This window comes from Sciurus vulgaris, assembly GCF_902686455.1.
Source record: "Sciurus vulgaris genome assembly, chromosome: 2".
NCBI lineage: Eukaryota > Metazoa > Chordata > Mammalia > Rodentia > Sciuridae > Sciurus > Sciurus vulgaris.
In genome coordinates this window covers 199,727,571-199,755,112 of record NC_136462.1, presented here as the reverse complement: position 1 = coordinate 199,755,112, position 27,542 = coordinate 199,727,571, and the positions used below count along the sequence as shown (strand labels likewise).

At 53.5% G+C, this 27,542-nt stretch overlaps 1 protein-coding gene across 1 annotated transcript; it reads left to right on the top strand.

Annotated features, from left to right (window-relative positions):
• Positions 1-752: 752 nt before the first annotated feature.
• Positions 753-16,561, top strand: APCDD1L (APC down-regulated 1 like; the record flags this gene model as incomplete). Its single annotated transcript, XM_079129731.1, is given in 13 exon segments — positions 753-850; positions 3,578-3,645; positions 6,020-6,100; positions 10,845-11,085; positions 11,087-11,396; positions 15,789-15,806; positions 15,810-15,829; positions 15,831-15,937; positions 15,940-15,974; positions 15,980-16,094; positions 16,097-16,297; positions 16,300-16,346; positions 16,349-16,561. Coding segments are annotated over 13 exon segments (1,458 nt in total). The 3' UTR covers positions 16,466-16,561.
• Positions 16,562-27,542: the final 10,981 nt, after the last annotated feature.

Genomic DNA, 27,542 nt, shown 5'->3' with positions numbered 1-27,542 from the left:
CTTTGTACTGGAACCTTCCTAAACAAACAAACAGAAAAACCTGGCTGATAAGCTGGTGTGCTAAGCCGGATCTGGTCTCCCAACGCCCCCATTCCTCTCCCACCCCAGCAGCCATATGCTTCCCTTCCCAAAGCAGGGATGCTAAACACAGGCCCCAGGGAGGTGTCCTCAGCCGCCAGCTAGCTTCCAGGGGCATTAGACACCGAGCACACAGGCGCCAAGCTAACGCCTCCCCCAGGCCCAGCTCGCCACGGGAGCCTGAGTCCAGTTCAACCTGGGATTGGTCATGAAGAACGGGGAGGGCAGTGAAGAACAAACCGTGTCCCCTCGACCACCTTTCCATGTGCGACTGCTCAATCTGAAGGCCCCCCTGCTTCTTCTCCAGCTGCGTGGTCCCTCCCAAGCTCCTCAGAGCAACCGCCAGCTCTCTGAGGTCACCATGCAGAGGAAGGCACATTCCTGGGAGGCTGCCGGGAATGGGGAGTGGGGAGCAGAACACGCTTTTTCTAGAACACACCATTCTGAGTTTCCCACGATCGCAGAGTCCATGACGGGATGTGTGAGGCCTCTGCAGAGCAGCCACCCACCACAGGGGGCCTGGCTCCTTAGGATTCCAAGGTTGTCCTTACACTGCAGCCATTCGTCGGCCCGCCTTGGCACGGAGCCTGTCACCCCTCAGGGGAGCTGCAGTGGACACCTCGTGCTTCTGTGCAGTGACTTCATCGCAAAGCACCGTCTTTTGCTGTAGCAACATGGTGACGGCTGCCATTCCAACAGACGCTTTCCGAGGCCTGCTGGCCAAGCAGCCGGTGCCGGCCACTGCTCGCCAGCCCATCTCAATATGCGGAAGGCAGGCCCCTCTAATCAAGAGAGCTCATTGTTTGGGTGGATCTGTTGCTGACATTTTTATTTAAAATGTGGACAAGTTTCCAAGTCCAAACATTTTAGGTGAATTACCTCAAGCTGAGGGATTTGAAATAAACCAGAATGTTCCAGATCTTTCTTTTTTTAAGCAAACACATGTTTTTAAATCTTGATCAGAATCCCAGTATATTCATCCAAGCAAAGAGTGGGGCTGCTGAGGTTGAAGCTGAGGCTGGGAACCCGGCCTCACTCACTGGGTCTCCCTTTTCCCAAAGACAACCTCAGGGGTTGTCAGAAACCACCTTGAAATCTTCCGATACTGCAAACTGTGACCCACACTTTCTCCTGCCCAAGGTGGAGCTCTGACCCACATGGAGGCCACTTGAGCACCTGCAATGTGTCCAGTCTAAATTGAGCAGAGCCATGAGCGTAAAATACACAATGAATTTTGAAGATTTGCTGTGAAAGAAGAGCAAAGAAATCATCTCATTTCTAGTTTCTATGTGTATCACATGTTAAAATGGAACATTTGGGGCTGAGTAAAACTTCTGTCCAATGTGGCTACTAGAAAACATCATGCGGTAAAACCAACCCATGGCTTACACGTCCACTTCTACTGGGCATGTGCAGAGCTGGGAAACCTCACATGGAAGGGTAGGATCACATCCTGGCTGTTTTAGGTTCCCAGAATAAGTAGGTACCATCCACAAAGCACCCACTTTAGATTCCTAGGCTGGCCCTCGTCCATCCAAGCCCTGGACAATGCTTGCACTTGAATGTCCCTCTCTTTCCTCTGTACTTGCTCAGATCAGTCCGGACCACCAGCTTACTGGGAATTCCTTAACCCTCAGCTAGAGTTTTAACAAGCCCAGCAACTGCACCTTCCTGCCTGGCCCTAAAGCCACATGGTGAGGGGTGGAAGAAGCATCAACTCGGAACCTCCACGTGTGCCCCTGCCCTGCACATCGTTCCTTCATTCAGCCAGAGGTGGGCACTATGACCAGCTCTCAGAGCACTACTCATGCAGCATCGCTCAAAGAACTTTCCATGACTAAACAAATACTTATCGAGCCCCCGTTAGGCTCTGTGCTTGGTGATACGCCATCAGTGAGCAAGGAAGGCCCCACCCTAACAGGGCAGGCATGGAGGGAAGATGGAGGAAAGGAAAGAGAGAAGGGATGTGGGAGGGAGAGAAGAAAGGAAAGAAGGCAGGAATGAGAAAAGAAAGAAGAGGGGAAGAAGAATACTGAGAAGGCTGGAGTGGCACCCCACCATGGGTGAGCACCCTGCACCCAGATTGTGGTCTCTAAACACCACTTTCCAATAAAAGAAACAGAGCTCCTTGGAGAAATGGCTGATGCCAGAACTGGGGCTGAGAAAATACAAAACGAGCCTGGAAAATCGTCTGGCACCTGGAAGTAAGGAAGAGCTCAAAACAAGAATGTGTAGGAAGGACACTGGAGATAGGTCGGAAGTGCTCTCAATGGCCAACTGAGGGACAATTTGAGCAACAAAATATCCATAGTAATGGATTATAACCTATAAGCACAATAAATATCTAGCAGTTTGTACTAACAGAAATAACAGTGGAATAATAGATAAATGGGGCAGTAGGGAGAGCACGTCCTTACAGCACAACTCCGGTGATTACACGCAGGAGGAAAGACAGCACTAGAGAATGACCATATGGAATGATTGTATGCAAGAATCATCCACAGTCATCAATGGATGATCAAATTATTGGGGGGATAAATAATGAAAAAGGACATGTTTTCATTATCTCTAGTTATATCTCCGGAAGACAGTTATTCATTGCAACAGAAGAATGATAATTTGACAGTGAATAAACTTGGTAGGCACCTCCATGAGGTAGTGATCAAAGTGAACACCATCAGGAAAGGTGGATTGGCGGGGGACCTCCTGAAATAATGAACCTAGGATGGTAAACATCATTCTACTTCTTTGTTACCAAAAATGCATATGATGTATTTAACCATGAGGACACATCAAACTGTCCCAGACTAAGGAACATAATGTGAAATAACCAGCCAATACTGTTTAAAAGTTTCTAAGTCGTGAAAGACAAAGACATGTCACCGATTGAAGGAGATGTGACAAATAAATGCACCGCAGGACCCTGGATGGCACTGAATAAGCTGTGGACTTGCTCTAACATTGTACCTGTGCTGACTTCCTGGTTTTCCACCAATGTTTGATGTCTGTGTAAGATGTTGACCTTCAGAGCTGCTGGGCAAAGGGTATAACACTCTCTGCTGTTTTTGCAATGTTTTTGTAAGTCTGAAATCATTTCAATATGAAAAGTCAAAAAATAAAAATAAACAGAAAACAGAAAGCAGAAAATAATTGCCAGATGTGATGCTCACTGCACAGGAGAGGGGGAGCAGAGCAGGAGGGAAGTGCCGGGGGCCATTTGCCAGGAAGTGCTACAAGGTAGAAGGAGTACCCAGTCCTTGGTGGACAGAGTCCCCAGGTCAGCTCTGGGAAGCCACAGGAAGGCTCGGCAGCACTCACTGGATGACAGGAAAGTCAGAGGACACTGATTCCAAAGGGTCTACTGCGCTCTCGGGAGAGCTCGAATGAGACTCCAAGTGCACGGGGAACCCCGGGGACCTCGGTGTCCCCTTCAAGACCCTCAGAATGGTTTGAAATCACATCCCACCATAGGCCTATTTAACGTCAGCTTCTCTAACAGAACAAGGATTCTGGCCATTGTGTGCAGCCGTATAAATCCAGAGCCCGACTGGTACAGGAGTAGCAGAGGTAGGCATTCAGTGTGTGGGTGACGGGTGAGTGAGGGGACAGGAGGGACCCTTTCTTTAGATGGCCCTCCCTATCTTTGGTGGGTTGAGCTTGAACAAAAAAGATATGTTCAAGACCTGAGCCCCCGCCTCCCGTGAGTGTTGCCTTCTGTGCAAGCAGGGTCTTTGCAGACGCGATCAAGTTCAAACAAGGTCGTGCTGAATCCCTGTGGGCCTGATCTAGTGAGTGGTGCCTTCTCATGAGAAAGAAAGAGATTTGATACGGAGATGGGGACATCGAGGAAACACACAGAGCAGGAAGACAGGCAGAGACTAGAAGGATGCGCCTGAGCCAAGGAGGGCCTGGAGCCACCCAGAGCTGGAGGAGGCAGGATGCATCCTCCCCAGGCAGCCTTGGAGTGAGCCAGGCCCGGCCCGCGTCTGTTTCAGAACTTAGACTTCCACATCCCAGACCACGGAAGGGAAACTCCTGTTGTTTAAACCAGTTTGTGGTCCTTTGCCGCGGCCGACCAAGAGACTCCCATGCTGTCCTGTGCTCTCCACTCCCTCTTCCTCTCTGCACTGCCCTCAGGCTGCTGATCCACCAGTCACTCACGTTTATTTAAGAAATGCTTTTTATTTGAAATGTTACTTCACATTTTAAAATCAAGTTCATATGGCTCCCCTTTCCAAGTTCGATCCTCAGCACTGTGTTGGTTCCCACTGTGAAGGCACAAATCTGCTATGAGAGCAGCAGCTGCTTCTCCAACACCCTGGAGGTCAGGGTGTAGCCACTGGGGGGTGAAGGACGCAGGGCTCACCTCAAGTCCCTGTCCCAGTGCCCCTCCCCTCCTGTGAGCTGCACTTCTCCAACGTCAGCACCAGCCAGTTAGGATAGGGGAAAACTGTTCTTCTCTTCTGCCATTTTGCCCCCCAAAAGGAGGCAACTGAAGAGCTGGTCTTTCTGCAGCTGTTCAGCTGGGAACCCCACATCCATCCTCTGCCCTTGACTCTGCCTGAGCCATGCCTCCTACTTTCCCGTCTCGGGAGAACACCCCGCAGAGCACCTGGTGGCGGGTGGCTTCCCAAGTCTCCTGGGTGCCTCTGCAGCAGGGCATGACTACAGCCACCTGCCAGCTTCACTGTGAAAGGTGGTGAGACGAGGGCCCATACCAACAGGAAGGCCCCGGCGACCGTGCAGTTCAGCGGTTGCCAGGGTCCATGAGGGCACAGGGATGTTCTGGGACGAGATAGAGGCAGCGGTGGCAGTGTTGGGAATGTACTAAATGCTGCTGAAGTGCACTCCTGTAGATGGGTACAGTGGTGGATCTTATGTTACATGTGGCTTCCTATATTCTTTAAATGTCCAAGAAGCAGCTGCCCAAGGAGTGACCACAGCTAAGTCCCCCCACCCTTTTGAAGCCCAGTTTCCTCATCTGCACCAGGGGGCATTGACAGACCCACATGGTGGGTGGCTGTGCAGATTGTCCTGTTGGTCCTTACAGCGCTGCATCCGTGTGTGGACGTGCTGCCTGCCCTGAGACTGGTGGAGGGGTCACGGCCATGATGCAGATCCAGCCTCCAACCAAGGCGACTCCCACCGTACGTGCTTGGTAGACACAGTCACCATGGTGATCACGCCCTGGAGATAAGCTTAGCCAGGCACCGGTACCCAGTAGGAGCTCAGCAAGTGTCCGTTCCCCTGAAGGCCCCAGGCAGACTCCATATGCTGTGGGCCCAAGTGGCCTGTCCCTGGTGTTCTGACTCACCGCCACGCAGCGGGCCTCGGCAGATCATATTTTCAGCTCTGGGAGTCTGGTCTGAGCAATTGGGCACTCTAGATTTAATTCTGCAGGTAATTTGAACGATGCTATCTAATTTCAAATGTCCCTGCTCTTATGAGTGCAAAAGCAGCATAATTTTTAATTAGTGAGTAAACAGTAAATAATGAATGGCAGTAAGTGGACACCACTGTTAATTAAAAATCCATGGTTGATAAAAATCAATTTGGTCCCTGTATTTAACTCAGTCTATCAGGTCCTTGCAAAAAGTTGTGCGGCCCAGCCTGGCTCCATCTGCCTCCGGTTGTTTATCTAGTTAGGACTCTTCTGTGGGAGAGGAAAAGGAGGGGGAGAAAAAGAAAAGAAAATCAAAGTCCACCCCAAAAGCTGCGATTGAGCAAATGTCATGGAATCATTTCTAATTGGTTAAGCTTCTCTTTGCAACCTTGAAGCCGAGGCTGCACCGCGGCCAAGAGGCGGCTTTGTGCTCGGCTCTGGCGTTTCACAAAGCAGGCCCGCGCTTGCGTCCTGTGCTGTGTGTGCGTGTTCTGAGGACAGCGAGGCTTGACCGGATCTCACAATCTGCTGACATAATTAAACCCTAATTTCTCCCAGAAAAACAAGAGGAGCCAGAACACGACCAGCGGGTGCGCAGTGTCAGGATTCGTGACCAAACGGCGCTGGTGCCTCCGGAGGGTGCAGGGGCAGCTTGTTTTCTTTTGAGCAGAAAGCATTTCCTCAAGACACCGATTTTCATGAAACAATGAAAATATCATTTGCAGGGCCATTCGCTCTTTCGCTCTGAGATGCGAGCTTGATGTTCCCACCAGACGAATCAGGCTGACCCCTCCTGATCCTTTTCTGGCTTTGCTTCCATCTGTTCTCCAAATCAACACTTGCAGACAGGTTTCATTGACACTGGTGATGTTCAAATTAACCTGCAGACTTGAATCCAGGGGATCCAGCATCTTCCAATGAAGATGCACCAAAGCCTGCGAGTCCCGGGGCAGGCCTCCTGGGGGTGACGCTACGACTCGGCCAACTTGGATGCCCCACCGTCCCCCATCCTGGCTTGGGTCCCGCCAGCGTGTTAGCCTTGTGCTAGGGCCGTGCAAAATGGCGGAGGTCTTTGCTCCTCCGCCCTGAGCAGCCCCAAGTGCTGTCAGGACACCTCGGCCCAGGTTGACTGTTTTCTTCCCCTTCTCCCATTCGGCTCATTGGAACTGATGGGTCCACTGACCAGGAGCACGTGGCCCTGTGGGTCCTGGCTTTGCCACACTCGAGTGTCACAACCCCTGCAGCTGAGCCCATCTGCTCGAGGACGAAGACCACACTCAGGCTCTTCCAGGGGCCGCGAAGCTCAGACCAGATGCTGTACGCACATGCAGGAGTCCCCCCCTGTTGTCACTGTCTTTCTCACCAGCAGCATCACTTCTGTTTTCTCAGCTGGCCACTGGGGACCCCATAGGACACTGACTGTGACTCCCAGCCTCCCGGGAGCAGAGGAACCTGCTCTACCTCGTCTTTCTGAGAGCCCGCCAGGGCACGGCAAGCTTGGGGCCAATGTTTCCAACCACACAGCTCTGAGAGGGCAGCGTGGGGCCCTCCTGGCCCTGCAAACCCAGATGGGAAAGTGCAAATGCGTAGGGAAGAGGGCGAATGTGCAGTCTAGGCACCTCTCGGCTCAGCCCGTGACCCTTCCCAGGGCCCTGTCTGGCAAAGTCTCACCCCCTGGGCTGGAGCCACCAAGACTCAGCTGCTTCTGACCCACTTTAACCACTGCCTGGGGGAGGACAAGGTTGGACAGCAGCTGCAGCAGCCAGTTGGCCAGGGTTGGGGCCACCATGAGCACAGCCATGGCTGCAGTGCTCGGACGCTGCTCCTGCCAAGCTTCCCACAACATCCCGCCATCTGGGTTGTCTCAGCCCGTCTCCCTGAGTGGGGATGACAGTTTCTGAGGGACTCACTGCTCTGTAGCAGTGGAAGGTCCTGGGGCTCACCGCAGAGCAGCTCCTGGAAGGCACAGTGGCCCTCCCAGAGCCTGGCTCAACCCTCTGCAGGCTCAGGGCCGAGCACATCGGGGCCCCCCAAGAGAACGTGGAGGCCAGTGCAGTGGCCCTGCTGCTCACGACATCCTCTGGCCACCTCCTTCTAAGATGCTTTGATTCCTGCCTAGGCTTAGGGACGAGGCTGCACGGCGGCCTCCTGCAGGAGTCCTGTGCCTCTGCCGGTGGGCTGCCCTCACTCATTCACCACCCACCTCGCAAGCTGGCCCCGGCCTAGGTCCCACAGACAGAGATGGGCACAGGAGAGGACAGGAAGTAAGTGGCCTGGAGAGGCCACGCAGAACTGGTGAAGAAGAGAGGTCTGCTCAGGGGAAGGACTGGGTCCCACTGCCTTGGCACCCCAGCTCCGACTGCCCCGTGTTCAGCACTGCCCAGGAGGACGTCTGCAGAAGGGCAGGGCCTCTAGGAGTCTGGCTTCCAGAGGCTCCCCAGCCCCAGAAGCTGGGCCAGCCTCCCTCAAGGAGGCCTGTGTTCCAGCGTGGTCACAGTGGGAACCCAAGGGATGAGTCAGAAAATGGATTCCAGGAACTCCAATATGCACAGTGCCTCCAGAACTGGGGGCAGTCAGGGCTGCTGGACAGCCTGGTGGCAAGGTGGAGGTGGGAGAGGGGAAGTGCGGGTGGGCACCCTGGGAGGCTCCCTCCTGCCCCCCAAGCTGCAGTCACAGTTGGGGGGTGGAGAGCAAGTAGAGTGGGCAGTGTACCTGGGGCATATGCATCTCTGATCCAGGTCTGTCTGGTTTGCAGTTGGCAGCAGAGTAGTGACCAGGGCACTGGGGGGTGGCCACCTACGTTGGGAGCCCCCTTGCCAGCAACCTGCGCCTGAAGGCAGGCCCATCACTGCCATCCTGCCCCCACGCCTGGATGACCCCTGGATCTCCACTGGGTAAGACCCCCAGGTCCTCACAGGCCTCTGAGCTGAGGGACTTCTCTGAGCCTCCGTGTCCACGTCTGTGCACACAGTTACCCAGTTCCCGGGAGGCCTGTTGGCTGCTAAGCACACCCTGCCAGCAACAGCAGGGCGGGAGAGGCACATGGAGCCCTGCGGGCCAGTTATCGGTGAGTTCCTGTCGCAAGCGGCATGAGGGCTGGGCAGCGGGGCCTGGCTGAGTATGCAGCAGAAAGCAACAGAGCAGCGTGAGGTGGTGCTAAGATCCCGCTGAAGGAAAGAACACCATGGGTGTGGCAGCAAATGATCTGCAGGCCTCCCAGAGGGGGTGGCATTCTGCTGAGAGCTGAGAGAAAAGGAGCTGCTGTCCAGGGAACCAGGGAAAAACCAGGCAGAGGGCAGAGCTGGGGCAAAGGCCCTGAGGCAGCGAGTCTCCTTCTCACCCACAGTGCAGCCAGTATTTCAGAAGCTGGTGGCTGCCCTGCGCTCTGCGCTCCGTGCTCTGCCCTCACTGTAGCCCACAAACCTGCTGAGCTCCCCCTCCCTGGGCAGAGGTGCAGAGTGGGGCAGCTACGGCCTCCTCCTCATGCACCCCTCCTGACGTGCCCCCCGGCCAGTCCCATTCTGGGGTCAAGGACTGGACTCTCTGTGGCCTCCATGTGCCTCCTGAGCTCATGGAGAAACCCCACTGCCAAACATCTGGTACGGCTTTGGGTGGAGGGAGGGTCAAGAGTTCCACACGGCCACTGGCACTGTTCCCAGGCTCCGCCCTCCTCAGCCCAGGTGGGGTCCAAGCATCACTGCCGGGTCACTCCGAGGCAGAATCGGACACACGGCGGGGACACAGGTGTAGGCCGCTCCAGCCTCCAGGTAGCAGCACTCTGGAACAATTCTGAGACACTTTCTCCAGGGGCTGGAGTGTGGCTCAGCAGCGGAGTGCTCACCACGCACGTGTGAGGCCTCAGGCTCGATCCTCAGCACCACATAAAAATAAAATAAAGGCATTATGTTCACCTACCACTAAAAAATAAATATTAAAAATAGAAACTGTTTCCAGAACTTTCTCCCTAGAAAGCTCCCTAATGTGTTCTCAAGGCAAATCTTGTCACTTCCTGGAAGGAAGTTTCTGGAGTCTGGGCCACCAAGACACCAACGTGGCCTGCTGCATCCATGGGCAGAGCTCTCTGCTGCCCAGGCCTTACCAGAGGCCCTGGGGGTGGGGTGCACTTCCCCATTATCGAGCACCACCTGCCTGGTATTCATTTACTATTTTGCTTTAAACCAACTCCCTTTTATTTACTTAAACATAATCATTCATTTTTACAGCTTTATTGAGGTATAATTGGCATACAGTCAACTGCACACATTTACAGTGTAATATAATTATTTTTAAAGGAAGCATAATATCACCCCGGATACAAAGAACAGAGCAGCTTGCCATAAATAAGAAGTAACTGTAAAAAGAAACTCAATGAAACAAAACAACATAATTAGATTCTTTCTAGATTCATGGCCTACCTAAGGCTCCACGTCTGTTCTTCACTGAGAAAAAAGGGAGGTTTGTGTTAAAAGTCACGTTAGCTCCGAACAGAGACTTTGTCCTTAATGCTAGCAGAAAGATTGAAAGAAAAGGACGCTGTTCCCTTGCGGGGTGATAACACGCTTCCTTTGCACCAACAGCCCCATTACAAAAATCCCAAGAAAATAGAAACACTGGTTAGAGTCCAGTTGAGTGGGGCACATCCACCAGTCGCCCCACCTGGGCCCCAGCCAGCAAGTCCCCAGGGCTTCCCCTGCCCAGCTTGGGGCTTGGCCATGTGCCAAGAGTCCGGTGGCTTTCCTTTCCCACCTGTCCACTCCGTGGACCTGTTTGCACCACCAGCAGATTCAAGCCTGGGGGCCAACACCTGCTCACCACCTGCTTTTGTAAATAAAGTTTTACTGGCAGGTGACCAGGCCCATTCACCTCCATAACACCTACGTCAGCCAGGCAGCTGCAGTCTTAAGTGGCTGCAGCAGAACCACCTGGTCCACAAAATCAAAGCTGTGTATGATCTGATGCCTCTGCAGAAAGCTAGATGACCCCTGGCTGAGCTCAGCAAACCCAGTTACAGACGTGGATGAAACCTGGTCAGAGAAGGAGGCCTGAGGGAGGCCAGATGTGAGTGGCCCTCGTCCCGACTCACCGTTCCCGCAGCCCTCAATCCCCCGGCATGGACGCTGGGGGTGCCTGGAGCCAAGTGGGAAGAACAGGACGCAGCCTCCCAGACCTCTCAGGGCAGAGGGTCCCCAGATGGTTGCAGAAGTCCCCCGTGGTTAGGCCTGAGAGGAACTAGAAAGTTCCTGTGGAGGCCACCAGGCAGTGAGCGGAAGACCCTCCCCCAACAGTGAGGCTGACCAAAACTTGCCAGGAAACTGAGGATGTAGGGGCCGGGCCAGAGGGCAGACTGGAAGTGGAGGTTGGGGAGGTGGAGCTCAGCCCTGAGGCGGGGACCGGGTGCATCCTTGCTCCTCCCCCAGCACCCATCTCCCCTCCTCCAGCAGCTGCGAGGTGCGTCCAGGCCCAGAGTCCCTTGCCCGATCCTACACCTGCTGCCCCAACTGCCTCTTCCAGGCCTACCAGCTCTATTATGGAGGCCCCTCCTGCCAGCAGCCGGCCCTCTCGCTGCTCATCAAGGGCAAAGTTCGCCTGCACAGGGCCTCCTGGGTCACTCCGGGTGCCACTGAGGCACAGCCACCACGCCCCGCTCAATGTCATCAGGCATCTCAGTCAGACCCAGACCAGCCAGAATTGCATGGGGTGGCTGCCCCCAGCCCAGGCCTGGCTGCCGGGGGCTCTGTATGAGCTGCTGAGTGCCCGGGCCCAGAGGGACTGCATGGCAGCACTGGGCTTCAGCATGCATGAGCTGGGTCTGGTCCTTGTGCAGTGCAGCCTGCGGCCACAGCCCCAGACTGCACCCGAGCTTGTGGAGGACATCCACACCAACCGGGCAGAGAGGCGGCCCACCAGCTACCAGTGCCCGCTGCAGAGTGCCCTGGTGAGTCCTGGAAGGGGAGCTTGGGGCCCACCCAGAAGGCCCTGCATGATCGGGTCCCTGCTGAAGATCCTTTCCTCCCCCTCTCTCCAGTGCCCGTTACTCCGGTCCCCTGGCTTCAGGACGTTTGGGCATGCCGCAGCCCCTGCTTGAGACTTCTCTTTCCAGGCTTCACAAGGCCACTGGCTCTTTCCAGGAGGACACCATGTCCGTCTTCCCAGTCCGTGCACTCCAGACTTGGTCCTCACGGGCTCTGCTGGTCCCATTTCTGCCCTTGCTGGGCACACGCCTGGGCAGGTTTCCTCAGCTCACGTGCTCCTTCCGGTCCCCTCTGCCTTACTTCCCAGCACAGAGCTCAGCCTGGAGCTCTGCTGACCCTTCTGACCGTTTCCATTGCCTTCTCCCTGTGGCATGGAACCCTTCACATGGGCGGGGCCAAGGCACCACATGGCCCAGGGTCTGGCCAACAGATGCTGGTGACTGGGTGGGGGAGGTCGTCTTTCTCCAGGCCGTGGGATGCCACCCCTCAGGACCTCACTGTGGACCCCTCCCTCAGCCTGGCTGCAGAACCATAGGTGCATGCTGATTTTAGGTGGAGCTATACCAATGCCTCGCCCCAATCTGGGCATCTGTGAAGGTGCAGGTCTGGGGTGGGGTCTGGGTCTGGGGTCTGCGTTTCTAACAAGCATCCCAGTGGGCCAAGCTCCACTCTGGGTGGGGAAGCCCCAGTCTAAAATGAACTGATCCCTCCGTGAGATGCAACCCCAACTCCACCATGAACTTCCCTGGAGCCCACCCTCCTCGATTGTAAAGGAAGCTATTTCAAAGATGCCGCCCTAATTTGGAGAAGTTTCAGTGGCCCTTTTTTGCCTGATAAGCAAACAGAAGGAAAGTTAATCTTATTTGTATTACGTGCTCCTGGCACATAACCAGTACCAGGGTAGTCCTTGTGACCTTTTCTGTCCCCACTGGTGCTGGAGAATCCTAAGTCTCCCTCCCCAAAAAACTTTTTTTAAAAGCACAAGATGAAATGCATCTGATTTAAATGGAAACCAATCTGCTCAACGTAGTTACCAATCTTAAAACGTGAGTGTGGGGCACACGAGCACCCAGACAGGGATTCTTTCTTCACCCTCATGTCTGAGCGGTGACAAGTGTCAGAGATGCTCCCCGTACCTGCCACCCTGATCATGGGACATCAGCGACCGAGTTCCAGCTGATGCTACTAGGGTTTGCTGCCTACATTCACAACAAGAAGAAGTGTAAACTCGTGTTAGTTAAAGGTCAGTGGCTGAGAAGTCAGGATGGGACTCGGTCAGGACTTCTGTGCAAGGCCCTCCGCGTTTTCAGAAGGTGCAGATAAAGGGAGCGGGGGCTGGAGGAGCTCAGCGCCTCTGCCAAGTGCTCTTGGAACTCTCAGGCCACCCTCACATCACTCCGCCTACACCAAGAGCCTACCGTGTGCTTGACACTCAAGGAACTAAACTAGATGGGCAAACTCTCAGCCTGGGGGCAGCAGCTTGTCCGAGTTCCGAGGGGTGGACGCTGGCGATGACATAGACCCCAAATCCATCTGCCCTCCCACCTCTCTTTCACCCCCTCCCCAAACCCAGGATCTGGGTAGCAGAGAAGGGACCCAACGAGGTTCTTGTAATCAGAAAATCAGCCTCAGAGTTCTCTGACTGACCTCAAAATCGTTCCCTTTTTGGCGACCAACGTTCCAGCCTGCTCTGGTGTCAATCCCACTGAGCGAACCAGGGCAAGACAGGGGGTGGCTTGCTGGTCCCCACCTCCTCGTTAAGAGGGGAGGCTGCTCTGAGAAGGGGACCCCGGAGGGCTGCAGGGGCTGACCACTTCACCTGTCCCCAGGCAGAGTTCTGGGGCCATCCCTGTCCCAGCCCTCCCTGTGGCCTGGCCAGCCCTGGTGGCCCATGCAGCCTGGAATGTTATTGAGAAGCAAGACACAGAAACGTGGGCGTCGCCGAGCAGATGTACAGACATAAAATTAAATGTCCACTCACCAAGCCCCCTTCTGAGGGGGAGGCAATTTCAAATAAGGAAAGGCTGCAGATAAATCCCCAAATAACGAATTAGTCGTTACCTTATGCTCTCTGGGGCCTAAGCCTTGCCCACAACCCAAACCAGATGGTAAACATGAACATTTTTAGAAGTTAATTTAAAACCAATTTGATCCCCAAATTCATTGCCTGTATATAGAATTCTAATCAATCAGCCAACACTCAACCAAAATCATCTGAGCCTGGTGTCACCTCTGGGGGTTAATTAGAAACTGTTATGTGCTGTTTGAGAAATAACTTTATGTAACAGGCACAGACCAGAAAGAGTTTGGCTTCTGCACAAGTGTGAATTCTGCTGGCTGGGGGCCTTGTTTATTAACACATGAGACTCCAGGCCTCTGCAGAAGGATGCCCGGGAGACGGTCTTTGGGGGACAGGACCCTTCGAAACCACCCATGGAGGAAGTGCCTTATTTCTCAGCTCTCTCACCTTGACCGATTGCTGGCTCTCAATTTGTCTCTGCCAATTAGCACCCCCACCGCTCCTCGTGGGAGGGCAGCTCGGGGGTTATTTTGATGTAATGCATTATGTCCTGTCAGTGTACATTAGTCTGACAAAAGTTGGAATTCAGGTTAAAACGCCTGAATGAGCTGGAGTCCCAGCGGCCAGTGTCCCAACAACTGGCGTGCTGGAGAACTCGCGTGCCTGCTTTCTTCTGCGCTAACACTTGTGCAGTCGTGTCCTAGCATTTCAAAGTGTCTTCAAAATCTTTGGGTCAAAATCCCCCAAGCCAAAAGTGACATAGTCTCCTGTATTATGGAAACCATATTATGGAAAGTTTGGGTTCAACACAGCAATCCAAACCAAGAAAAGCCCTGGCCCTTGGTCATCTGGTATTTTCTTTCTTTAACCAGAACTTCCCTATGCCATTTATTTGACAAGAAACTCACCCAGCAGGAGTGTGTGGGACTCTTTTGGGGTTTTTGCATGAAAATATACACTAAAGCTGATTTTATAGCTGGGTCCTCAAAATGGCCCCTTTCCCTTGGACCCCTGGCCCCAAGTTTCCCGAAGGAATGGCAAAGCAAGGGGTTTTGCTAGTTCCCTGGTCGCTTTGACAAGTGGTTGTTCCAAAGCCACTGACCTCTCAGAATAATGCTGTGGGCTGAATTCTGGGCCGCTCCCTTTAAGAAAAAAAAGAAGATATGTGTATCTGGTTCCTTTCTGGCCTCTACTGAGCTTTTTCGCTCCAAAATGCAGACTGACTACTCCCACACAATTTGATTTAGCGTCTGTTTCCTGTTGACGTGTTTTACTGTAAACCAACCTCAGGAGAATCTGTAAGGCTGGGACAACTGTAAATAAGACCTAAGAGAGCAAATCAGTTCATGGCCTGGGGCAACAAAGGGCTGAAACCTGAACGTGGCAGGTTTTCCCACTGAAAATCGCACAGGAATGAACATCTCTGAGCGGCACCACCTGCAGCATGAGGGTTCGGAAGGCATGGCCGTTTCACTGGCTTCTGATCTTGGCTGCCAGTCACTGTCCATGGGGGTGCTCGCCTTCCAAGGTGAGATTTCTAAACACAAAAGCCTGTTCCTCTTCCCCGCAGGGGAGATGCAAACTGCAGGGAGTCTTCACACAGAAAGGTGGGGCCCAGACAAGCCGGTGTGCTGGGCTGCGTCCCGGCTCAGCTCTACCCTCCCGCCAGGGCAGTTGGGGCAGACCCCTCCCCTCTGGGCCTCAGCTGCCTCTGCTTCTTGTGCAGGACTTCCAAGAGCCATTTAGCGTAGCTCCTGCCTCGAAGAGCCAGGAGAGAGAAACAAGATGGCGCCAGTGGTCCAGTTTCAGGGCCCGCAGGCTGGGTGTGAGGAAGACAGCTCCTTGGAAATCCCAAGACACGGGCCCGCGGACACGTCCATGCATTTCTCACTCACTCGCCCAACAAATGTGTTCGCTGTGAGTCAAGCACTGTGCTGGGCCCTGGGGACAAGGAGCCAGACCTAACTTTCTGGTGCTTACTGATGGAGGAAGAGGGAAGGTCGCAGGGAGCGGAGAGCCAAAGGGGAGAAGGGCAGCCTTCGTTCCTGAGGCCCAGTCAGGAAAAGCCCCCCGGACCTCTCCGCGCTGAAACTGCAGGAGAAGGAGCTGCAGGCTCTTCCCTGGGAGCCAGTGTGTGCCAAGACCAGGGTAGGTGACCGCTTGCTGGTACCAAAGAACATCAGTGAGGCCCTGGGGGAGGAGGTAAGGCGTGCGGGGGCAGCTGAGCACTGAGGGGGCTGGCCTCACCCACCTTGTCGCCAAGTCCTCGGAAATGAGGTCGACCTCAGGTTGTCCCTGGTGGCCCGAGACGGCTTCTCTGTTCCTCCTCGGCCAGCACCACGCGCAACCCTGCTAGGCCTGCCAGCGCGTCATGCGTGGACAAGTGCCACCCGCCCGAGCAGCCTGCCACAGGGGCCCTGCCATTGCGTCTGGGTGGCCGCTGGGCCAGCTGTGCTGTTCCCCATGCGGTCTTCGCCTTCCACGCCCGGGTCGCTCCTGGGAGGGGTACTACCGCCACTTCTCGGACCTGCCTGTCGCCAGCCTGCCTTCACTGTGTTCGCCGCTGGCCGCTACTCCAGGGGCAGGCCATCAGCCGGGGTCCACAGCGCCACCGAGCTGGTGTTCGAGGTCACCGCGGCCATGCAAGCAGCTGCGGGGGCCCCGGGGCCTGGTCTGTGGGTGCAGAGCGGGATGTGACGGTCACCAACGGGTGCCTACCGCTGGGCATCAGGCTCCCGCACGTGGAGTACAAGCTCCTCAAGATGGAGCGAGACCCCGGCGGGCAGAGGCTGCTCTTCATCGGACAGAGGCCAACCGACGGGTCAAGTCCAGACACCCCCGAGAGGCGCCCACTTCCTACCAGGCGTCCCTGGTGCCCTGCAGGGGACAGACTGGGGACACCACCAGGCCCCCGCAGCACAGGCCTCCCTGAGGCCGCGGGCCTGTCCTCCTGACGGCCCTCTCTCCCTTCTGCTCCTGCTTCGGGAGCTGGCCTTCCCCCAGTGGCCATGATGCCATCTTCCAGACCTCCTCTGGACTGGGCCACCGGGGGCAGGACCAGCACTGCCCTCTGGGGTGGCGGACAGTGGCTCCACTGCTTCTGGGCTCAGCCTGGGACAGGCCCAGAAGAGGAGCTCCGCGCACTCTTGGGCAGCACAGGTCCTGCTCCTGGGCCTTCAGACACCCGTGCCCCCAGCGCTGGTGGCCTCCGCGTCTTTGGTAGTTGCCCAAAAGGTTGGAGCCAGGGGGCCACCGTGAGTCTCACTGTCTGATAGCCCTGCCCGCCCCCTTCCTCGCCCTTGAGATTCTGGGGATGGAAGCAGAAGCCTGAGATGGTGCCTGGGGACAGTGCTGTGCTGCTCTGCTGAGCCCGCGAGCTGTTGTTTGGAGTTTATTAATTCAAATTCAGCGATACAAACTCAAAGTGGGGCCATGAATTAAAGATACCACTTCGGGCTCTCAGAGCTCCTCAGCTTTCTGGCAAAGGGCCTTTCTCTTTGGGGCCACTTGTCTTTCTTGAGTTCCGACTGCTTGCACGCGTCTGCATCTGCCTGTGCTGCTGTGAGTCAGACCTCAGGCTGTCAACACTGAGTATGGATCACAGGGCCACGTGCGAGCAAAGAGGGCTGCATCCGGGCTGAGAAGCGTGGCCTCCCCGGTAGGCTTTAGCCTCCGAGCCTCCCTCGTCCACGCAGAACACCAGCGAACCCCGGGCTGGGAGCAGGGCCAGGTCTGTGGAGGACAGCAGCGTTGAGTCTTTGGAGAGTAATTAATACGAATCTCGAAGCAGCGCTCGCATGCTCTGTGATCAGCCCTGCCCCGCTGTCCTGGGCCTTCTGAGACCCTGTGCCAGACGGACGGTGGGACCTCCGTGAGCACAGCTTTGGGGCCTCCGCGGGGGAGGTCAGCATCACCAGGCCGCGTGGCAACACAGGGAGGCCGGGACCAGGAAACCCGGCCCCTCCTGCCCCCCCCCGCCCCCCCGCTGCGGCGCTAACAGACTGGTGTCCTGGGCTCAGAGAGGGCTGTCGTCACATCACGGTGGGAACAGGCTGTGCCTCCTCAGGAACCCTGCCTGTGTTCCCAGGGCCTCATCTGTACACTGTGAAATTAACTGGTATCCTGACGGGCTCAAGGGTTTGGGGACTGTGTCGCTGATTCGCCCTCTCCTCCCTCGGCCCCGTTCCCGTCTCTGGCTCTTATGGCAGATTCTGAACAACAGTCACTCTGAGGCTAACGATGCTTTTAGAGGGAAGCCCTGGCCTCCCTGAGGTGGTGTGGGTCTCCGTCAGCCCGCTCAGCCTGCTCAGATGGCTCTGACTTATTATCCAGTCTTCTTTAAAAAAAAAGAAAGAAAGAAAGAAAGAAAGAAAAAGAAAAACCACCAAGTTAATATGCTACGTGGGTCTCAGAGAGCTACGGTGTTCTTGGCATATTTACCAAAGTACAAGAAATAATTAGATTATTTACAGTCCTCGACTACATCTTGGTGGGGGGAGCTCCTGGGGGGGATGACAGTGGGTGTCGATAATGTGTCCACGGCTGAGCAAGCCTTGTCTCTGAGGCTCGAAGCAACCATGCCACTATTTATCATCGAATTTGAATCTTTTAATAAAATTAAACAGCCTGAAAAATGTTCTTGCTGGTTATTAAAGTCAACCAAGGGGATTATGGTTCTAAAGGAAGGAAGTGGAGCGCCTCCCCAAGAACATTCGAGGAAGGAAACCAGTGGAGGTGAACTCCTCCTTGTCTAGCTATGCCCTCCTGCCACCCCTGCCCTGCCCTGAGCTCCCCAAAGGGAAGCGCCAGCTCCAGCTCACGGGGGGCTGCAGGGCTCCGCGGGCTCCCGCACCCGGGCCATGCTGGCCGCTTCCTGACCAGGCCAGCTGTGATGGCTCAGGGCCCTCCCACAGGCACTGGCCCTGCTAACACCCCCCCAGGCCCTCAGGTGTTTCATTCAAGTCTCCGGTGGAAAGTCACTTCCCCACCCACCGCTGGCATCCCAAGAGCTGCCCCCTTGTCCCTTGTCCTTCTAACCATTGTCCCACCATTCTGTGTTATGTTCTTTGTAACACTCTCTGACCACTGTCTGAACGGCCTTATGCATGCTTATTCTCTCCTCCTTGCCTAGAACACCAGCTCACAGGGGAAGGTGAAGCCTGAGCATCTTCCCAGTGGGTCCAGAGCCTACTGGTAGGAGCCTCAGTCAACATGGCTAACGAGGTTGGTGACCCTGGCTCAGTCTCACACTGAGACCTGTGAACAGGCCGCACCACAGGGCAGATGCAGTGTTGCTCGGAGGCCTCCCTGAGTCAGGAAAGGGGTCAGTTCTCTGCATCTTGCACATGAGGATATTAAGGCTCAGAGAGGAAAGGCACTGGGCTGAGATCACACTGTAAAGAAAGGCCGGGGATCTAAACCTGAGCAGCTGGACCCCAGGGCCAGAGATCTGGGACTCCGTCTCTCGGCCCCCCGGCTCCCAGAGGGAGTGGGATTCCCTGGGTATTTGGGGAAAGCAATTGGGTGTCATTTCATGGAACCTGGCCTGAGCCATCTCCCAGAGAGGTGGGCTGAGCCGGAGACCCTTCCTGGCTGCCCTCTACTGGACTACACTATCTGGCCCCGGTTGGCTCCTGGGAAGCGTGGCGGGGGAGAAAGGGCTCCCTGTTCTCCAGACGGGGCCTAGGGATGAGGGCTCATTTCAGAGGCTCAGGGGAGGACAGCCGGCCTCCAGGCCCTTTGCCCCCAACCCCGGTCCCAGCCCCCATGTAAACCTGCGGGGAGCTCTCATCCACGGAAAGGAAGAAGGCCCAGAGCCCTGATTCAAAACAGAATCAATGTCCTCCAGGGTATGTGCAGTCATATTTGGGGTGGGAGAGCCCATGCAGCTGATAATTTCATGGCACAACTCCCAGGAGAGTAAACGAGCCTTTTTTTTTTTTTTAATAAAAAGTTTAAATTGCATACAGCGCTCAGAGGCCCACTAACCGACAGATGCTGGCTATCAGAAGGTATTTCTTTGCCTTTTTCTAAGCGAATGCGTCTAATCTCCCAGCGGTGCTACTGGGCTGAGAAGCTGCGTGCTCCTGGGGGCTTCAGCCCCCGCGTGGGCCCCGCTCTGCGTGTCCTCTCCCGGGTGACTCAGGCAGGCTGGAGTCTTCTGAGGCAGAATGTGGAATTGCATTAGGGCTGTGGCAGGGCCGCCTCACGGCCATTAGTGTCACAGGCGGGGGCCCCAGTGGGGGCTGTTCTCTCCTATAGGGGGCGAACTCGGGCAGCGCTTGTGAGCTCCGGTATGCTCTCGATGGCCTTAAGTGACTGAGGGCCAGTTCCTCTGCACACATGAAACCCACTCCCCACCAAATGGATGTGAGGATGAGAGTAAATTACCTGTCGACATTCCTGAGAGCTAATGTGCCAGGCTCCGGCAGCCCCTCCTTCTCCCTCACAGGCTTGCTACTCTGCAGCCACACCTGCCTCTGCCCTGCGTGCTGCCCACCCACCTTCCCTGCCACCAGCCAGTGCCCACCTCAGATTCTTTCCATCTTCACCAGGCATCGATTGACATCTAAATCTAAAATATTCCATCCATTCCTTTTCCTTCCTTTAGGCTGAGCTCCTTGACAGAGGACCTCCCCTGTCCTGTTCCCCACTGGGTCCTCCAGTCCCACAATGGTTGCCCGGCACATAGTAGGAGCTTAGTAAATAGGAACTCAATGAATAAATGCTTGGCGCTCTTGGAAGCTCTGAATTCAAGCATCAGGGTGGGAACCACACATTCTAAATGCTGGCTTGGAATTCTGATGTTGCTGACAATTTTTTTGTTTGTTTGTTTTGAAAGTCAGATGGCCAGAGCAGAACCCAGGCCTGTGAACTTGAGGATGTCTATTTTCTACTGGTAGGTTGTGTCTACAAGGGTACACAGGACCTGACATCAGGTCCCTAGAGAGTCGGTCTCAAGCCTCACATCCTACCAAGGGATACTGGGAGATCGTCAGCCCCTTGTGGGGACTAAGGACAAAAGTCTCTATGCATAGCTTTGAAGTGCCCTCTTGTCACCAGCTTCCTAACAGCACCATGAGCAGAAACCTGATGGTTCCTGAAGCCAGCCAGCCCCAACACCAGTTACGAAACAATCATAGCTGGTAAAGGATCCAAAGGCCTCAGGAAGAAGTTGGAAGAGGAATGGCTTCAAACCAACTGTCATGGAGATGGCGCTTTTCCCAGTGCTGTTGTCTTTATTTCCTTGGGGTTACTGACAACCTGCTTCTCTCCAGCCCACACTGAATTTTTTTTTTAAATCCCTCAGAAGAAGAAAAAAGTAAGAAGACACAGATGGCCACTCCTTCTTTCAAAGTCAGCTGTGTCCACTTCATGATCCCTACACACACCGAGCCCAGTCAGGCGCCAGCTACGACACTGGTGCAGCCGAAGGCAGGCACTCCAGACCCCAGCCAAGGTGGGCAGGGACATGCACTGCCACCTCCATTTCCTATGGAAGTCACAACAAATTATGGGGAAAGAATAGAAAGGCACAAAATCAATGCATAAGCAAAACAGAAGATGTGAACGCAGTCAGCAGGATGTCGGCGAGATTCTGGAAGCTGGAGAACAGAGAAACAGCATTGTGAGCAGACAGTGGAGAGCAAAGCACTGGCAGGCTGGGTAGGGGTGGGGCAAAAGCATGTCCACGCACACCACAGGTCCCCCCAAAGTGACACAGGCACCACAGAAGGCAAGAGAGCAGCGGGGCTGGAAATGGGGAGGCTGTACAGTATTTCACAAGTCAGTAAAAGTACCCCCAGCGCCTCTCCTAACCCCTGCAAAGAATCAAATGTCTAACCCAGGGATCTAGACTTAGCAGTAGCCTAGAACAAGGTATCATGCTAGAAATACAGGTAATAAAACTTGATGGTGACATTGCAGTCTCCTCCACTTGGCTCCTGGAGAGATGGTGGCCAAGTGTATGCTGCCAGGCGAGAGACTGCAAGATCTCAGCCCTTTAAGCACCGTCCCTGGGTGAGGTGCTGTTCTGTGGTAGGGTGCTTGCCTAGTGACATGAGACCTAGGCAATCCCCAGCACTACCAAACAAACAAAATGACAAATATGCTAGAGGGAAAAAAAAAAGGACTGGAAATTAAAGTTTTCCCAGAAATAAGAGAGAAAAAGAATCAGTAATTCAAATGGTGTTAGACTTCCTAAGGGCAAAACCAGAAGTTATAAATCAGTGGAACGACACTTTGGATATCTTCTTAATGATTTTCAAACTTGCTTTTTATATCCAGCACAACTATCACTCACGTGGGAGGGCAGAAAGGGGCATTTTCAGATAAGACAATTTCTCAGAAAAAAATGTCCTACATACTCCTTTCTCAGAGGATGGCTCCCTCAAGATGAGGCAGTAGGACACAAAAGTGGAAACCAGAGATCTGAAATGAGGGGACCCAACCCCAAAAAGAGCACAGGGAATACTGACAGTGATGGTGAGTAGCGTGCCGCAGGCCGAGACGGCAGTTGGTTCCGAGAAGAAGACAATGGAGAACTGCAGGAGTAAGTTCCCAAGTGACTCCATGGAAATCACTGGTGGCGAGCTGGGGTATGCAGCACATGCCGAGCACGAGCAAGGCCCTTGGTTCAACCCCAGGACTAACAACAACAAAAGTTATTGATTGCCGGATGTGAGTGCCATGTGCAGGGGAGATTTACACTCCTGTCAGGGTTTGGTGCTGAATTCATGATACATACATAGGACACAGAAAGAAAAAAACACTAAGACTTAGTAACTTCAGGGGAAACAAAGAGCTATATATAAAAGGTAAATATAGTCATAGAACTCCAAAACACAGCTGTAAAAGTATATTTTAGTAAACTTAATCATCCAAAGTATACAGACATAGCCAAAATTCATGTCACTACTCTAGGAGAGGGAAGGGGACGGATCTGTGCTTAGGATAGGGCTGGGAGAAGGATGCAGAGTCAATCCTTATCTTCCTCAGGAGGAAATCAGTCGATGACATCTGCAAGTGAACAATCAAGAATGTCATCACATTATTTGGAAATATAAAGGTTGATACTAAAAGAAACTGTTCCAAGTGCTCACATGGCTGCGGAGTCGAAGTCCTGCATGGTAAGACCGCTGGTTTCCATTATAGGCCTGTAAGGACTATGTGGCTTTTTGTATTACAAGAATAGCAAGAAAATATAAACACCACGAAACCAAATCCAACAACAAAACCTAGAACTTCCCTTCAAACTGCTTTCGATCCACTAAAGAGCAGAGTCTGGTTAGATGGGGTTCAAGTGCTCAGAGGTGGAGAGGTAGCTCAGTGGCTCCAGAGCAGGCAGATGCTGCGCACGGGTGAACAGAGCATGCTGGGTCTGCAAACAGGGCTCAGCCTCCAGGCCCGAGCTTGCAGGAAACAGGAGAAGCGAAACAGGCAAGGCAGCCTGGCCAGCTGAATGTCACAGGAAGGTTCTGTCTTTACTCATGGGAAATACTTCCTGTAGTTGGAGCCACTTTCAGGGTTGGCAATGCCACTGTGCAGAGGGGCTGCAACCTAACGGGGGGGGGGGGGGGGGTCCTGGCAAGGCTTTTAAAGGTCTCCTACATTCCTGCTCATTTTCTTTACATTTTTGAAGTAGCACAGAAGCATGTTTTTCAAAGTCCATAACACTAATTTTGTGTTTCTTCTAATTTTTACTCTTTCTTTTCTTCTTTGAAGTGATTTTAGTGGTTGAACATGGCTGGCAAAGCAGAAACAGAAGTTCTACTTGAAGAAAGAGAGCCTGGACTCTAAGTGCAGTTTTGGAGGGGGTTTTGGCTTCTGATGGGGCATGTCACTCCCATTACAGGACCCTGGGCAAACTCGCAGGCAGACTCCTCTCCTAATGCAAATCACAAGGATGATGGCAGTCTGTGAGGTCACTTCCTTGAACAGCTCCGTCTGCTGCCATTCAGGAATCGCCTCCACTTACAGCTTAGCCTTGGAGACCACCGTCATTCTTGCTTCCCACGGTTTGGGATGCAGAAATGTGCCTCTTTGTTTGCATCCTCTGTGAATGCCATGATCAACAAGACCCCAGAAATGCGAGTCACACAGGCTTGAACTAGTGCAGCAGTGGGGACACTAGCGCAGGTGGGGTCAGAGAGCAATCCGAGTCAGCTAGAGGTTGGTCCTGCCCCCACCCCAACCACCTCTGTATCCTTTGCTGCAAGCTTTCCTCTGAGTAAAATAATGTGGGTTCCTACCCCCGGTCCACACCCTGGGCAGCCCTCTGTGTGGCAAACTGTTACCCCTGCTGGCCTGACCTCACTGCAGGTCTTGTGGCTTTCAAATGTCCTCTACTCACACAACAGCTGCTCCACCTTCCGCAAAGAAATGCAAACAAGAACCACGACATCAAGTGCACTTTGCAGATGAGCTAAGATCAAAAGCTAGACCAGGCAAGGTGCTGGCAACAGAGGAAGGAAATAGGTCCCAGAGGGACCAGCACTCTTCGTGGACAGTGCGGGAGTTGTCTAAGGAAATTTAAAACGCAGGTGTCCTTGACCCAGCTTCTCTTCCAGAAAAGATGCCACGACAGCTTGCTCACTTGTGGGCATCTGCTCCAGCTTCGCCTATAGCAGGACCGGAGGCTGCTGCAAGGCACCTCGGCTGGCTGAGTGAACCACGGATACACCACCCACATGAAGAACGGCAGCAGCACCGGGTGTTGACGTGAGTGACCTCCAAGACGCACCTCAAGGTCAGGAAAGCAACGCGCCAACGGCGCAGGTGGCGTGTGCTGCTGCTGCGACAGAGAGCACAGGGCTGTGCGGCGTGCACATGGGGTCGCTGGCAAGGGACGTGGGCGCGGGCTGGCAGAGGGTCGACTGGGCACCTGCACACCTTGGTCTTGAGTGAAGTCCTACCACTTGCCTGGGCTACTCTTCTGTTAAAAGTAAAATCGGGGCTCGTTAGGTTCCCACAGCTCTGTAAGATGGGGACCCGCCAGGCACTACTCAGACAGAGCCACCCGCCTTTCCCAGTCGGGAGCAGTTTACCCCAGTGGGTCCTTTAAATCAACACCGCATGCTCCCCCAGCAGGAGAAAACTGGAAAGCAAGTGGGCCGAGTGCTTAAGCTTTCGGGCAAAAGTTCCTCATCAGGAAAATGCGGAAGCTGGCCTAAGTTTTCTCCCGAATCTGTTTTCTGGTGCAAAATCTCCACCCTTTTCATTTAACCCAACTCCCTGTTCCTAAGAGGCAGTGCGAGCACAGAGCAATCCAAAGCGCTCCTAAATGCCCTTAAGCCATCCATTCAGAATAATTTTACACTGAAGCATCCTTTAAATATATTCAGAGCACAGAATTTATTGAACATAATATGGGAGACGGCTTGTACAAAAGTTTATGCCTCGGCAGAACAGGTTTCATCGGACTGACACGGAACATGTGGGAACATGCTGCAAACGGCTTCTTCAATCTGGACACTGCACAAATACATCTCCTTCCCTCTGGGAAATGTAAAGCTGGCCATAAAACCACAAATTTATTACATATCAGATAACCAAAATGTACGATGCTAAAGAATCCTTTCTTGCACTGACTTTTTAAATGAGTTCCATGTCAAAACAGGAAATACAAAAAGGAAAAATTATGAAAACCGCAGCATTCTGAGACTTCTCTTAAAATACTCAATTCCTAAAACGTTAATGCACATGGAAGTCACAATCACACATCACAAACGGCAGAGAGCTTTTTTCAAGATAGGGAGAAAGATGTAAAGCAGGTCAGGGACAACATGCATTACCGGAGCTACTTGTTTTATTTGAAAGGCGAGAAGAGATGAAGGGAACATTTAAATAGATCATTTTGAGTTTCTTATAGGAAGTTCCGAATGACAGCAGCTTATAAATGAATAGAAGACAGGAAAGCAGGCAGGCGCTGGTAACAAAAATGAGGACCAAATGTACTTTGCATTTCTCTACATATGAACTTGAATCCCCACACTTAGGCTGCTTACGCATGAGAAGTATAAAATTGAAAGCACATCAACTAATTTCTCAGCACTCATCCAGCGTCCAACATACAGAAGGTACACCAAGTCTCAGTATTAGACATTAGATTCTGACCTCTGAATCCAGGTAAAAGATTCAATGGGGAAAACAATTCAATGAATGCTGCCCTAAAGGGGTAACAGCTGAACTTAGTTTACTTCTAAAAAACACAATAAAGAGGAACACGCAGGACGCCTATTCATGAAAGGAACCAGACCCCTCGCATTGCAAGGCAGAGGGGCAAGCCCAGGTGGACGCCGTCCTGACACACCATCTTAAAGCCCCTGCGTTCCTGCGGCCCTCGGGCTTAATGAGATCGTGTCAAGAGATCTGATCTGCCTCCCCAAGCTGGTGTCTCCTACGGGAAACAGAGAACAGGCACCCACTGCAGCTCCACCTGCAGACACTGGGCCGAGTTCCTGGGGCTCATCAGAATGCAAGAGGGAGTCTGCATCCATCCTGCACCCACATCCATTAGCCAAATGATGAAACCCCCATCAGTCTGCTGCCGTGATAGAGCAGCGGTACCGGGCATTGTTACAGGATCAATGTTTCCTGGTTTAAAAATAAGCATCTGCATTTATCCAGCAGCAGCCAGCGACGCTCCTGCAGCCCTGCTTTATTCAACTGGCATCTTTTAATCAGAGCAATCTGTATTGTGGCAACATTCCAAGGTGTCATAATTGCAAATATTTATGGCAAGTTGGATAATAGCTATAATTTTTTTTGCTAGCTTTTTCCTTTTCTACGGATTTGATGCAGACATTTTCTAATGAGTTAATTCCATTAAGAAAAAAAAAAAACTAAAGTAATTATATTCGAGACAACCTCTCATCCACTTCCACTGGCTTCGCTTTTAACTATAATACATAGCTGTTTATGTGTGCTTGTGTCTTTTTTAATTTTTCAAAATACCTCCATAATAGAAATACACTAAAACAAAGCCTCTGTTTTTAAGGGCGGAGATATGGCAACAAGATCCCCGCCACCATCAAGGAGGCCTGGGTCCCTCAGCACAGGGTGGGTAACCTCCTGGGCCCAACTAGCAGTGTGCCTGGCGGCTGAGCCTCGAGTGCCAAGCACGTGGCACGTAGGATTTGGAGGCCCGAGGAAGGGCCCCGCACCTCCCTGTGACCACACTGTGGCCGCCAGCCTGCTCTCCTCTCACCTCACTCCTCAGCACTGTCTTCTACCGCTGCTCCCTTTGCTGGATTCCCAGAAACCGCAGTGCTAATTCAGGGAGGGGCCGGAAACGCCAGGAGTCTGCACGCCCGTGTTCAAGCCTGCGGCCACTTCCAGAGTACAGTCTTCATGAACCACTTGTGCTCACAGTTAACTTGTGAGTCATGTGAAGCCTCCACATAGGGCATCCCCATCGCTGCTCAGAGACAGACCAGCAATTTCCTTTCTAAAGCCCCCAAACTCGTCCCCCAGGTGAGCAGAGATCTCCAGGCCCTAAGAAAATGGAAAAGCACACACCTTCCGTGCCTGGAGCGTGTTCAGCTTCCAAAAGAGGAGGATGGAGGTCTGCACTAGAGTGGCTTCTCCTGGCCTCTGGTGGGAAAACAAGGCCAGACCCAGACACAGGAGAGCCATGCGGGTGGGCCGAGGAGCTGACAGCAGAGCTCCTTCCCTGGTCCCACCTTAGGTACAGGCCGGGCTGAAGCTGTCAGTGTGCAGGTCTTTGCTAGGGCTGTTTAGTTCTAAACCAGAAGTTCTGAAAGATGCCAACTTAACCTCCTGAAGCCTTCACCTCTTCTTGTGCCAGATGGAGCCTTCCTCCCTGGGATCAGTTGTGGGCGAGGGCTGTCCATGAGTGGACTGGGGTGGTGCGGGACACAGCAACTGCCCCTGAACGGATCCCAAGTCCAATCAGGCCAGGTGATACCGCCATTTAACGTATTAATTCTGGCTTCACAGGGACCCTGAGAGAGCCAACTGCCATGGGGCCATGTGATCCCAGGCAGCCCTCAGGTTCCCAGAGCAGAAGCTGGCCCCATCAGACCCGCACACTCATTCATCGACACTGCACAGGGGCTTCTGAAATACA